The sequence below is a fragment of the Mobula hypostoma genome, chromosome 11 (genome assembly GCF_963921235.1).
Source record: "Mobula hypostoma chromosome 11, sMobHyp1.1, whole genome shotgun sequence".
In the NCBI taxonomy this organism is placed as follows: Eukaryota; Metazoa; Chordata; class Chondrichthyes; order Myliobatiformes; family Myliobatidae; genus Mobula; species Mobula hypostoma.
Genome location: NC_086107.1, coordinates 1,503,235 through 1,516,667, shown reverse-complemented (window position 1 = coordinate 1,516,667; position 13,433 = coordinate 1,503,235). Strand labels below are relative to the sequence as shown.

General features: G+C 48.4%; 1 protein-coding gene across 3 annotated transcripts in view; it reads right to left on the bottom strand.

The window, feature by feature from the left end:
• The window catches only part of ampd3a (adenosine monophosphate deaminase 3a), a 79,545-nt gene extending 66,538 nt beyond the window's left edge, over positions 1 to 13,007 (bottom strand). Inside the window, exon 1 of one of the 3 annotated variants that reach the window (XM_063061557.1) lies at positions 12,648 to 13,007. In XM_063061557.1, the coding sequence (XP_062917627.1) occupies positions 12,648 to 12,678 (31 nt within the window). In that variant the 5' untranslated portion in view covers positions 12,679 to 13,007. Of the gene's footprint in view, positions 1 to 9,813; positions 9,966 to 11,141; positions 11,292 to 12,647 lie in introns of those variants that run through there. The other 2 variants (XM_063061559.1, XM_063061558.1) reach the window with 2 other exon arrangements.
• Between the last annotated feature and the right edge of the window lie 426 nt (positions 13,008 to 13,433).

Here is a 13,433-nt window from a genome sequence, read left to right as displayed (position 1 = left end):
TCATATTTGAATGCACACAGCATAAAGAATAAAATAGATGATCTTGAAATTCAGCTACAGATTGGCAAATATGACACTATGGCCATCTCTGAAACTTGGCTAAAGGATGACTGCCATTGGGAGCTGAACGTCCAAGGATATACACTGAATCGGAAAGATAGGTTAGTAAGCAGAGGGGATGGTGTGGCTCTGTGTATAAGAAATAATATTAAATCATTAGAAAGAGATGACATAGGATCAGAAGGTGTGGAGTCTCTATGGGTTGAGTTAAGAAATGGCAAGGGTAAAAGGACCCTCATGGCAGTTTTATAAAGGCCTTCAAACAGCAGCCGGGATGTGGATTACAAATTACAGCAGGAAATAGAAAAGGTGTGTTAGAAGGGCAACGTCATGATAATCGTTGGGGATTTTAACATGAAAGTGGATTGGGAAAACCAGGCCAGTACTGGACCTCAAGAGAGAGAATTTGTAGAATGTCTAAGGGACGGCTTTTTAGAACAGCTTGTTGTTGAGCCCAGTAGGGGATTGGTTGTGCTGGATTGGGTGTTGGGCAATGATCCGGAGGTGATAAGAGAGCTTAAGGTTAAGGAACCCTTAGGGAACAGTGATCACAATATGATCGGGTTCACACTGAAATTTGAGAGGGAAAAACTAAAATCCAATGTATCGGTATTTCAGTGGAATAAAGGAAATTACAATGGCATGAGAGGGGAACTGACCGAAGTTGAAAGGGGCATTTGCAGGAAGCTCGGCAGAGCAGCAATGGCTGGAGTTCTGTGAAAAATAAGGGATGTGCAAGACAGATATATTCCAAATAAGAAGACATTTTCAAAGGGAAAAAGGACACTACTGTGGCTGACAAGTGAAGTCAGAGCCAAAGTAAAAGCAAAAGAGAGGGCATACAAGGAAACCAAAGCTAGTGGGAATATAGAGGATTGGGAAGCTTTTAAAAACTTGCAGAAGGAAAATAATAAGGTTATTAGGGAGGAAAAGATGAATTATGAAAGGAAGCTGGCAATTAATATCAAATAAAAGCTTTTTTATGCATATAAAGGGTAAAAGAGAGTCAAGGGTAGATATAGGACCAATAGAAAATGACGCTGGAGATATTGTAATGAGAGATGCAGAGATGGCAGAGGAACTGAATGCATATTTTGCTTCAGTCTTCACAGTGGAAGATGTCTGCAGTATACCGGACATTCAAGAGTGTCAGGGAAGTGAAGTTTGTGCAGTGAAAATTACAACTGAGAAGGTGCTCAGGAAGCTTAATGATCTGATAGTGGATAAATTTCCTGGACTTGATGGAGTGCACCCTTGGGTTCTGAAGGAAGTAGCTGGAGAGATTGTGGAGGCATTAACAATGATCTTTCAAGAATCAATAGATTCTGGCATTGTACCAGATGACCAGAAAATTGCAAATGTTACTCTGCTATTTAAGAATGGTGGGAGGCAGCAGAAAGGAAACTATAAATTTGTTAGCCTGACATCAATGGTTGGAAAGTTGTTGGAGTCGATAGTTAGGGATGAGATTACGGAGTACATGGAGGCACATGACAAGATAGGCCAAAGCCAGCATGGTTTCCTGAAGGGAAAATCCTGCCTGACTAACCTACTGCAATTCTTTGAGGAAATTACAAGCAGGGTAGATAAAGGAGATGCAGTAAACATGGTGTACTTGGATTTTCAGAAGGCCTTTGATAAGGTGCCGCACATGAGGCTGCTTAGCAAGATAAGAGCCCATAGAATTACAGGGAAGTTACTAGCATGAGTGGAGCATTGGCTGGTCAGCAGAAAACAGAGAGAGGGAATAAAGGGATCCTATTCTGGCTGACTGCCGGTTACCAGTAGCGTTCCACAGGGGTTGATGTTGGGACTGCTGCTTCTTACGATGTATGTCAATGATTTGGACTATGGTATTAATGGATCTGTGGCTAAATTTGCCTATGAAACAAAGATAGATGGAGGAGCGGGTAGTGTCGAGGAAGCAGAGAGCCTGCAGAGAGACTTAGATAGTTTAGGGGAATGGGCAAAGAAGTGGCAAATGAAATATAATGTTGGAAAGTGTATGGTCATGCACTTTAGTTGAAGTAATAAACGGGCAGACTATTATTTAGATAGGGAGAGAATTCAAAATGCAGAAATGCAAAGGGACTTGGGAGTCTTTGTGCAGGATACCCTAAAGGTTAACCTCCAGGTTGAGTCGATTGTGAAGAAAGCAAATGCAATGTTGGCATTCATTTCTAGAGGTATAGAATATAAGAGCAGGGACGTGATGTTGAGACTCTATAAGGCACTCGTAAGACCACACTTAGAGTAATATGTGCAGTTTTGGGCTCCTTATTTTAGAAAGGATATACTGACATTGGAGAGGGTTCAGAGAAGATTCATGAGAATGATTCCAGGAATGAAAGGGTTTCTGTATGAGGAATGTCTGATAGCTCTTGGGCTGTATTCACTGGAGTTCAGGAGAATGAGGGGGAATCTCATAGAAAAATTCTGAATGTTAAAAGGCCTGAACAGATTAGATATGGCAAAGTTATTTCCTATGGTAGGGGAGTCTAGGACAAGGGGCACGACTTCAGGTTTGAAAGACATCCATTAAGAACAGAGATGCGGAGAAATTACTTTAGTCGAGGGTGGTAAATCTTTGGAATTTGTTGCCATGATAGGCTGTGGTGGCCAAGTCATTGGGTGTATTTAAGGCAGAGATAGATAGGTTCTTGATTAGCCAGGCCATCAAAGGGTATGGGGTGAAAGCAGGGGAGTGGGGATGACTGGAAGAATTGGATCAGCCCATGATTGAAATGTGGAGCAGACTCGATGGGCCAAATGGTCTACTTTTTTCTCCTGTATCTTATGGTAGCAGTGAGAAGAGAGCAAGGCCTGGATGGGGGGGTGGGGGGAATCCCTGATGATGGATGCTGCTTTCCTGTGACAGCATCCCATGTATATGTGCTCAACGATGCGGAGGATTTTACCCATGATAGACTGGGTTGTATCCACTACTTTTTGTAGGCCTTTATTTATTTACAGGGTGAAGGCAGGAGAATGGGGTTGAGAGGGAAAATGGAACAGCCATGGCGAGCATATTTGATGGGCCGAATGTCAAAATTCTGCTTGTATGTCTCATGGTTTAGCTCCAGTCATCAGCAGGAACACCTCAGCCTGCAAAGCATCTGCCCTGTGGCTCACTATGGATGTCCACACCATGTTGAAGGTGACCTGGTGTGACTCCGGAGAGTCGTTTTGGTGCCCAGGGAAGTCAGAGATTTACTGGCCGCTCTTTCTTCTGTTTCTCCACTGTCCCCTCGAGCAGTCAGCCTCCAGAGTGTTGGCCTTGACTGGCTGCCAGTGTCAGTCTTTGAGTCTTGTACCTTGCTCATGGGGCTGAGAGACAAAATGAATCAGCCAGGATTTTGACCTGTCCAAAAGGTTTTGTGCCTGAACCTGAGGGGAGCCAATATCTTGTGGGCAGGTTTGTTAGGGCTGTTGCTGAGGGTTTAAAATAATTTAGCGGGGGGGGGGGGGAACCGGAGTGAAGGGACTCATGATAGGACAGATGGTAAAAAAGCAAAGATAGTGTGCAGTCAGTCAGTCAGGAAGGGCAGGCAGGTGATGGGACAAAATTGCCGCCAGCAGGGCAAGTATCAGTGCATTTGGGATGCAAAATCAAAAAAGGGTAGCAAATACAGTACTCAAAATGTTATATCTCAATGCACGGAGTATAGGAAATAAGGTGGATGATCTTGTTGCACTTTTACAGATTGTCAGGTATGATGTTGTGGCCATCACTGAATCGTGGCTGAAGGATGGTTGTAGTTGGGAGCTGAATGACTAAGGTTACACGTTGCATCGGAGGGACAGGAAGGTAGGCAGAGGCGGTGGTGTGGCTCTGCTGGTAAAGAATGGCATCAAATCAGTAGAAAAATGTGACATAGGATAGAAAAATGTTGAATCTTGTGGGTTGAGTTAAGAAACTGCGAGGGCAACTGAAGTAGAAAAGGCTTGTCAAAAGTGCAGTGTTATGATAGTCATGGGAGATTTCAACATGCAGGCTGATTGGGAAAATCAAGAGATCTCAAGAGAGTGAGCTTGTTGAATGCCTACAAGATGGCTTTTTAAAACAGCTTGTTGTTGAGCCTACTAGGGGATCCGCTGTATGGATTGGGTGTTGTGCAATGAACCAGAGGCGATTAGCGAGCTTAAGATAAAGGAACCCATAGGAGACCATGATCACAATATGATCGAGTTCAAATTGAAATTTGATAGGGGGAAAGTAAAGTCTGATGTAACAGTATTTCAGTGGAGTAAAGGAAATTACAGTGGTATGAGAGAGGAGTTGGCCAATGTAAATTGGAAGGAGCTGCTGGCAGGGATGTCAGCAGAGCAGCAATGGTGTGAGTTTCTGGGGAAAATGAAGAAGTTGAAGGATAGATGCATTCCAAAAATGAAGAAATACTCAAATGGCAAGTTAGTATAACCGTGCCTGACAAGGGAAGTCAGAAGGTAATGTAAAAACAAAAGAGAGGGCATACAACAATACAAATCAAAAATTAGCAGGAAGATAGATGATTGGGTAGCTTATTAAAAACCCAATGAGAGCAACTAAAAGAATAATTAGGAGTGAAAAGATGAACTATGAAAGCAAACGCATACAATATCGAAGTGGACAGTAAAAGCTTTTTCAAGTATGTAAAAAATAAGAGAGATGAGAGTGGTTATAGGACCACTAGAAAATGAGGCAGCAGAAATAATAACGGGGACAAGAGGATGGCAGATTAACTAAGTGAGTATTTTGCATCAGTCTTCACTGTAGAAGACACTAGCAGTGTGCCAGATTTTGAAGGGTGTAAGGGAAGAGAAATGAGTGCAGTTACTATTACAATGGAGAAGGTGCTGAAAGAACTGAAAGACCTACGGATATGCAAGTCACCCGGACCAGATGAACTGCACCCTGGGGTTCTGAAAGGGGTAGTGGTAGAGATTATGGAGGCACTAGTAATGATCTTTCAATGATCATTGGATTCTGGCATGGTGCCAGAGGAGTGGGAAATTGCAATAATCACTCCACTCTTTAAGAAAGGAGGAAGGCAGCAGAAGGAAATAAATTATAGACCAGTTAGCCTGACCTCAGTGGTTGGGAAGACGTTAGAGTCAATTGTTAATGATGAGATTTTGGAGCACTTGGTGACACAGGACAAGATAGGACAAAGACAGCATGGTTCCCTTAAGGGAAAATCTTGCCTGATGAACCTGTTGGAATTCTTTGAGGATATTACATGTAGGGTAGATAAAGGAGATGCAGTGGATGTTGTGTGTTTGGACTTTCAGAAGGCCTTTGACAAGGTGCCACACATGAGGCTGCTTACCAAGTTAAGAGTCCATGTTATTACAGGAAAGTTACTAACATGGTTAGAGCATTGGCTGATTGGTAGGAGGCAGCGAGTAGGAATAAAAGGATTCTTTTCTGGTTGGCTGCCAGTGACTACTGGTGTTCCACAGGGGTTGGTGTTGGGACCGTTTCATTTTATGCTGTATATCAATGATTTAGATGATGGAATAGATGGCTTTGTTGCCAAGTTTGCAGATGATACAAAGGTTGGTAGAGGGGCAGGTAATGTTGAGGAAACAGAAAGACTTCAGAAGGACTTAGATCAGGAGAATGGGCAAGGAAGTGGAAAACTAAATACAATGTTGGAAAATGCATAGTCATGCACCTTGGTAGAAGAGATAAATGTGCAGACTATTTTGTAAGTGGGGAGAAAATCCAAAAGTCTGAGATGCAAAGGGATTTGGGAGTCTTGTTACAGAACACCCTAAAGGTTAACTTGCAGGTTGAGTCAGTGGCGAGGAATGCAAATGCCATGTTAGCATTCATTTCAAGAGGTCTAGAATACAAGAGCAGGGATGTGATGCTGAGGCTTTATAAGGCACTGGTGAGGCCTCACCTTGTGTATTGTGAACTGTTTTGGGCTCCTCATTGAAGAAAAGATGTGCTGGCATTGGAGAGAGGGTCCAGAGGAGGTTCACAAGGATAATTCCAGCAATGGAAGGGTTATCGTACGAGGAACGTTTGATGGCTCTGGGTCTGTACTCACTGGCATTTAGAAGGATGAGGGGGAATCTCATTGAAACCTATCAAATGTTGAAAGGCCCGGACAGAGTAGATGTGGAAAGGATGTTTCCCATGGTGGGCGAGTCTAGGACAAGAGGGCACAGCTTCAGAATAGAGGGGCGTCCATTTAAAACAGAGATACAGAGAAATTTCTTCAGCCAGAAGGTGGTGAATTTGTGGAATTTGTTACCACAGACAGCAGTGGAGGCCAGGTTGTTGGGTGTATTTCAGGCAGAAATTGATAGGTTCTCGATTGAACACGGCATCAAAGGTTACACAGAGAATGCCGGAGAGTGGGGTTGAGGAGGGGAGAAAAGGATCAGCCGTGATTAAATGGCAGAACAGACTCGATGGGCCAAGTGGCCTAATTCTCCTCCTATGTCTTATGGTCTTAAGATCAACTTATTGTTTTTTAAATTAGAGATATAGTGTGTGGAACAGGTCCTACCAGCCTGTTGAGTCGTGCTGCCAAGTAACCCCTGATTTGACCCGAGCCTAATCCCAGGACAATTTACAATGATCAATTAACCTACTAACTGTACGCATTTGGACCGTGGTAGGAAGCTGGAGGAAACCCAGCATACCACGGGGGGAAACCGCCAGACTCCTTAAAGGTGACATTGAAATTGAATTCCAAATTCTGACGCCCCCAGCTGGAACAGTGTTGGGCTAACCACTACGCTACGTGACATTTTCTTGTACTGCAGCTAAATTAGACATCCCTGTGTTTAAAAGTCAGATTCTGTTAGCCAAGAGATAAATTTGATTTCTGATGAGAGCCCCACCCCCCCCACCCAATGTGGAAACAATGTCTGACACAGCCTTGCCGATCCCCGGGCTATTTATTCCCACGGTCTCAGCATCCATTGTTACACTCAGATATTTTTAACCTGCCAGACAGATTGACAGCTCTGGGCTTGTACTCACTGGAGTTTAGAAGAATGAGGTGGGAATCTCATTAAAACCTATTGAATATTGAAAGGCCTGGATATAGTGGATGTGGAGAGGATGTTTCCAACAGTGGGGAAGTCAAGGACCAGAGGACACAGCCTCAGAATTGAGTAGGGGTTGCAAACTTTTTTTTAGTGCCGTGGATCTCTACCGTTAACCAGGGGGTCCATGGACCCCAATCTAGGAACCCCTGGGATAGAGAGACGTCCATTTAGAACAGAGATGAAGAGGAATTTCTTCAGCCAGAGGGTGGTGAATCTGTGGAAATCATTGCCACAGACAGCTGTGAAGACCAAGTCACTGGGTATATTTAAGGCAGAGGTTGATAGGTTCTTGATTAGTCATAGGTTACGGGGAGAAGGCAGGAGAATGGGGTTGAGAAGTATAATAAATCAGCCATGATGGAATGGCAGAGCAGATTCGATGAGACGAATGGCCTAATTCTGCTCTAATGTCTTCTAGAGTCTGATTAAATTACCTACGTCTGGATTGGTGCAGCCCTGGAATTATGGAAAATTGCACTATAAGACAAGGCCATTTGGGCCATCCTGCCCTTGCCAGCAGAGACGAAAGCTGAACTGCTGAATTCCTCACCAGGACAGAGTCTGCATCTCCCCGTTGTAGGAAGGATGCCCAGGCTTCGGAGAGGGTGCAGAAAAAGTTCACCAGAATTCTTCCTGGATTAGAGGGCATGTGCTATAGTGAGAGGTTGAACAAGCTTGGGTTGGGTTGTTTTCTCTGGCGTGGTGGAGACTGAGGGGAGACCTGATCGAGGTTTACAAGATTATGAGCGGTAGAGATAGAGTGTATCTTTTTCCCAGGGATGAAATGTCTAATACAGTTCCAGAAGTTATGCCTTTAAGGTGAGAGGAGGTGTGAGGAACAGGTTTTTTTTTGTGTGGTGGGTATCCGGAATGTGTTGCCCAGACGGTGGGGGTGGGGGTGGGGGTGTAGGATAGAAGAGGCAGATATCATCAAGGTAGTTAAGAGGCTCTTGGGCACATGAATGTACAGCGTTTGGAGGGATGTGGGCATTCTGCAGAGAGAAAAGATTAGCACAGTTAGGCTCCAGTTAATTCGGCACAACATGGTGGGTGTACAGCCGTCTGGAATGGAGGGGCCACTGCCCAAGGTCAGAAAAACTGCAGAGTTGTAAACTCAGCCAGCTCCATCACGTCACTGACCTCCCAGCAATGGGACGTATTCAAGGAGTGATGCCTCCATCATTAATGACCCCCAGCACCCGGGACCTGCTCAAGGAGTGATGCTTCCATCATTAATGACCCCCAGCACCCGGGACCTGCTCAAGGAGTGATGCTTCCATCATTAATGACCCCCAGCACCCAGGACCTGCCCAAGGAGTGATGCCTCCATCATTAATGACCCCCAGCACCCGGGACGTGCCCAAGGAGTGATGCTTCCATCATTAATGACCCCCAGCACCCGGGACCTGCCCTCTTCTCTTTGCTTCAAGGGGGTAGTACAGGAGCCAGAAGACACACACTCAACATTTCAGTAACAGCTCCTTCCCCTCAACCGGCAGATTTCTGAAAGGACGATGAACCCATGGACACCATCTCACTGTTTTCTTTTTTTGCACTACTAATTTTATATATTTATATTTATTTCTCATTGTAATTTATAGATTTTATGTATTGCAATGTACTGCTGGCACAAAACAACAAACTTCACAACACATGCTGGAGATAGTAAACCCGGTTCTGTTCTTGTGCTATGCTGCTCTCCCAACCACTCAGGCAGTGAGATCACAGCCCACAACACCCCCTGGGTCAGAGTAAGAATACAGGAAAAGGGTCAGGAGCCCATTTGGCCCATCGAGCCTGCTGAACTCAGCACAATTCTGCTGGCCTGTTCCCATTACCCTGATTCTAGAGACACAGAGCAACACAGCAGGGATACAGGCCATTCGGCCCAACCAATCCATACTGACCATGGACTGCAACATGCCAGATTGTTTAATGCCATTTCCAGTACACAAGTGTAAAGAACAAAATAATTGTTACTCTGGATTCTATACAGCACAAAAAACACAATAATAATGAAAAACACAATACATATAATTACATAAGATGGTATGTATACATAGATTGATTGTATGTTTATAAAGTGACACGAGGCACAGGAGTGTCTGTACATAAGGTGACTGACAGGAAGATAAAGTAGTGGTGATTGGTGGGGGTTGTGTTGAAGGGCTGGGGAGTTGGTTAGTGGGTGTGGAGGAGTGGATTAGTGGGTCAAGGTGTCCCACCTCCTCTACTCAATGCCCTGATTCCTTTATTGGCCTTTTTATATTATTTTCTATATTTCTTCACAACATACAGTAGGAGTTTGTTTGTTCCATCGAGTGAATACTGGCTCACAAAGCAATCCCATTTGCCACCGACTTTCTTTGCAACCTAACCCAACATTCCCCTCGCCCCTTCTCTGCTCACAACCTTCTGCCCAACCGGTCGACCCCGATGCTGGCGCAGCACAGCAAGATCCCACAGGAGCCATTCCCACCCTCCCGAATCCCTGCTGGAAACGTCCCTTACATCTGCTTTCCCGCCCTTCCTGATCCCAGCAACTCGCGAATCATTCTCCTCCCCCCAAACCCCTCCTTTCCTCCTCCCTCTAACCTTCCCCCTTCTCCCCACACCTCCCTCCCTCACCTGCCCTCCCGGCCATGTGCCCGGCGCCACTGCGATGCAGCCCGGCCGGATCGCACTGGCAGACGCGGTCCCTACCTGTCCCGAGGGTCCCCGCCATCCCGCCACCACTCGCCGCTCGCTTGGCCTCCGCGGAGCCGCGGCGGGTTTTATTCCCGGGTCCGCGGCTATTTTCAGAAAGTGAGGCAGAGCCGGGATCGCAGCCGAACTTGGATTAACAGCGACACTCTCCCAGTACAGGCGGATTAACAGCGACACTGTCCCGGGTACAGGCAGAGGCCGGGGGCGGTGACAGAGGGTAACACTGTCCCGGGTAGTGAGGAACAGAGGGTAACAGTGTCCCGGGTGCGGACAGAAGCCGGGGGTAAAGGCATGGAGAGGGTAACGGTATCCCGGGTGCGGACAGAAGCCGGGGGTAAACGCATGGAGAGGGTAACAGTATCCCGGGTGCGGAAAGAAGCCGGGGGTAAAGGCATGGAGAGGGTAACAGTGTCCCGAGTGCGGACAGAAGCCGGGGGTAAACGCATGGAGAGGGTAACAGTGTCCCGGGTGCGGAAAGAAGCCGGGGGTAAAGGCATGGAGAGGGTAACAGTGTCCCGGGTGCGGACAGAAGCCGGGGGTAAAGGCATGGAGAGGGTAACGGTATCCCGGGTGCGGACAGAAGCCGGGGGTAAACGCATGGAGAGGGTAACAGTGTCCCGGGTGCGGAAAGAAGCCGGGGGTAAAGGCATGGAGAGGGTAACAGTGTCCCGGGTGCGGACAGAAGCCGGGGGTAAAGGCATGGAGAGGGTAACAGTGTCCCGGGTGCGGACAGAGGCCGGGGGTAAAGGCATGGAGAGGGTAACAGTGTCCCGGGTGCGGACAGAAGCCGGGGGTAAAGGCATGGAGAGGGTAACACTGTCCCGGGTAGTGAGGAACAGAGGGTAACAGTGTCCCGGATGCGGACAGAGGCCGGGGGTAAAGGCATGGAGAGGGTAACAATGTCCCGGGTAGTGAGGAACAGAGGGTAACAGTGTCCCGGGTGCGGACAGAGGCCGGGGGTAAAGGCATGGAGAGGGTAACAGTGTCCCGGGTAGTGAGGAACAGAGGGTAACAGTGTCCCGGGTGCGGACAGAGGCCGGGGGTAAAGGCATGGAGAGGGTAACAGTGTCCCGGGTGCGGACAGAAGCCGGGGGTAAAGGCATGGAGAGGGTAACAGTGTCCCGGGAATGACAGTACAGACTCAATGGGCCGAATGGCTTAGTTCTGCTCCTGTCTTATGGTTTTATGGGGGTGGCAGTGATGGCTGCACCCTGTACCGTAAGAAATTGTTGGAACCGAGGGTTTTCTGCGAAGGGTAGTGGCCGAGAGTGAAAGAACACAACAGGACAGAAACAGGCCTTTCGGCCCATCCAGCCCGTGCCAACCTGTTATTCGGACTAGCCCGATCGTCCCGCACCCGGACCACAGCCCTCCCGTCCGTGTACTTGTGTAAACTGGGCTTCAATGTTGAAATCGATCTCACATTCAGCACTTGCGTCAGCAGCTCATTCTACACTCTCACCACCCTCTGAGTGAAGAAGTCTCCCTCTCATGTTCCTCTTAAATATTCCACCTTTCACCCTGAACCCGTGACCTCGAGTTCAAGTCTCACCGAACCTCAGTGGGAAAAAGCCCTTACCTATACACCTCGACATGTTCCTTCTCATCCTCCCCGTCTTTAACAATCTCCATCTCGTCTTTCACCTGACCCGTCTCTGCTTTGAAAACTCTAACCCCTCTGGAAGATCACTGACTGGAAATGTTAAACTGTTTTCTCTGTCCACACCACAGACGCTGCTGTACTGTATTCTTTCAGGTATTTTTAAAGCGGAGTTTCCCTGTGACCAACCATTTTAATTCCTATTCCCATTGTCCTTCCGACTTGTCGATCTATGGCCGCCTCTTACGCCACGATGAGGCCACTCTCGGACTGGAGGAGCAATACCTCACATTCCATCTGGGCAGCCTCCAACCTGATGGCATGAACATCGATTTCTCCAACTTTCAGTATTTTCCCTCCTCTCTTCTTCATTTTCCCACTCTGGCCTCTCGCCTCTTCCCATCGCCTGCCCACTGGTGCCCCTCCTCCCTCGCTGCCTCCCATGGTCCACTCTCCTTTCCGATTCCTTCTTCTCCAGCCCTTTCCCTTTTCCACTCACCTGGCTTCACCTATCATCTTCTCGCTATCTTCCTTCCCCACACCCCACCTGGCGCCTCCCCTCTCTTTCCAGCCCCGAAGGAGGGTCTCAGCCCGATACATCGACTGTTTATTCATCTCCATAGTTGCTGCCTGACCTCCAGCGTTTTGTGTGTGTTGCTCTGCATTTTCAGCATCTGCAGAATTTGGATATATGTGCCTCTATTTTTGTATCAGATTTCACCATCTGTTCTAGTATGGAACCTCTCTCCGAGGTCAAAAACTCCTCGCCCGCCTTTATCTTGGTGGAGGTGTTGGGGTGCGGAGTCTCAGCAGGCGCCGCCCTACAAGTAACGTCGAATCACCACAGGCAGACACACGGAAAGACAAACACCACTATCGCGTAGTGCCCCCACCACCCCCGGGCCCGCTGAACCTGCAGCCGGCTCCGGTACACCTACCTGCAGCCGGTGGAGTGCGGGAAGTCGGACAGGGTCGCCCCTCCCTCCAAACAGCCCGCCCCAAAAATCAGAGGGCCTTTAGGACTTGTGTTTTTAAACGTAAACTCTCTCGTGTCGGGGCGAGTTAACCTCTGGCAATGCACCTTCACCTTCACCCAACCCAAAGACCCGGGGGTATCCTCTTCCAAAACGCTCACAGAGCCCGCCCTGAGGGCGCCTGCGGCCATGGCCGGGTTTCTGAGGGGCGAGGGGCGAGGGTTACCGGGTCCGCTGGGCTACAGGTCAGGTCTTACCTGTGTGCCAAGAATCCCGCACAAACTGCATCTGCGCTGGGAGTGGCCTCCTGACAAGCGGAAAAAGTCTTCGAGCTCCAATTCGGGAGCACCAACCACATTCCGTGAACGTCTGAGAGTTACGGGCCGTGCTTGGAACAAGGCCCAGGGAACAATTATCGATTGTGAATCCTTAAAACAATTCAGCGGATCAGATGACGGGCCACATTTGGAGCAGTTAATATCCATTAGTGAGCACAGCCAAGAGCCCCATAAACTGCGGGTACACTATCAACCCCAGGGGCCCGAGGGTTGTGTAGGACTTGCAGAGTGAGGCCCGTCTGCGGATACTGGAGACAATGGTGTTACACTCACTCCCAGAACTGACCCTCCCTCAGTACCATCCCTCCTACATAATAACCCTCCCTCAATACCGCCCCTCCTGCAGTGTGACCCTCCCTCGGTACCGCCCCTCCCGCAGTGTGACCCTCCCTCGGTACCACCCCCCCCACAGTGTGACCCTCCCTCGGTACCACTCCTCCCGCAGTATGACCCTCCCTCGGTACCACCCCCCACCCGCCCTGCAGTGTGACCCTGCCTCGGTACCACCCCTCCTGCAGTGTGACCCTCCCTCGGTACCACTCCTCCCACAGTATGCAGTGTGACCCTCCCTCGGTACCACCCCTCCCACAGTGTGACCCTCCCATGGTACCACCCCCTCCCAAAGTCTGACCCTCCCTCAGTACCACCCCCTCCCACAGTCTGACCCTCCCTCAGTACCACCCCTCCCTCAGTACCACCCCCTCC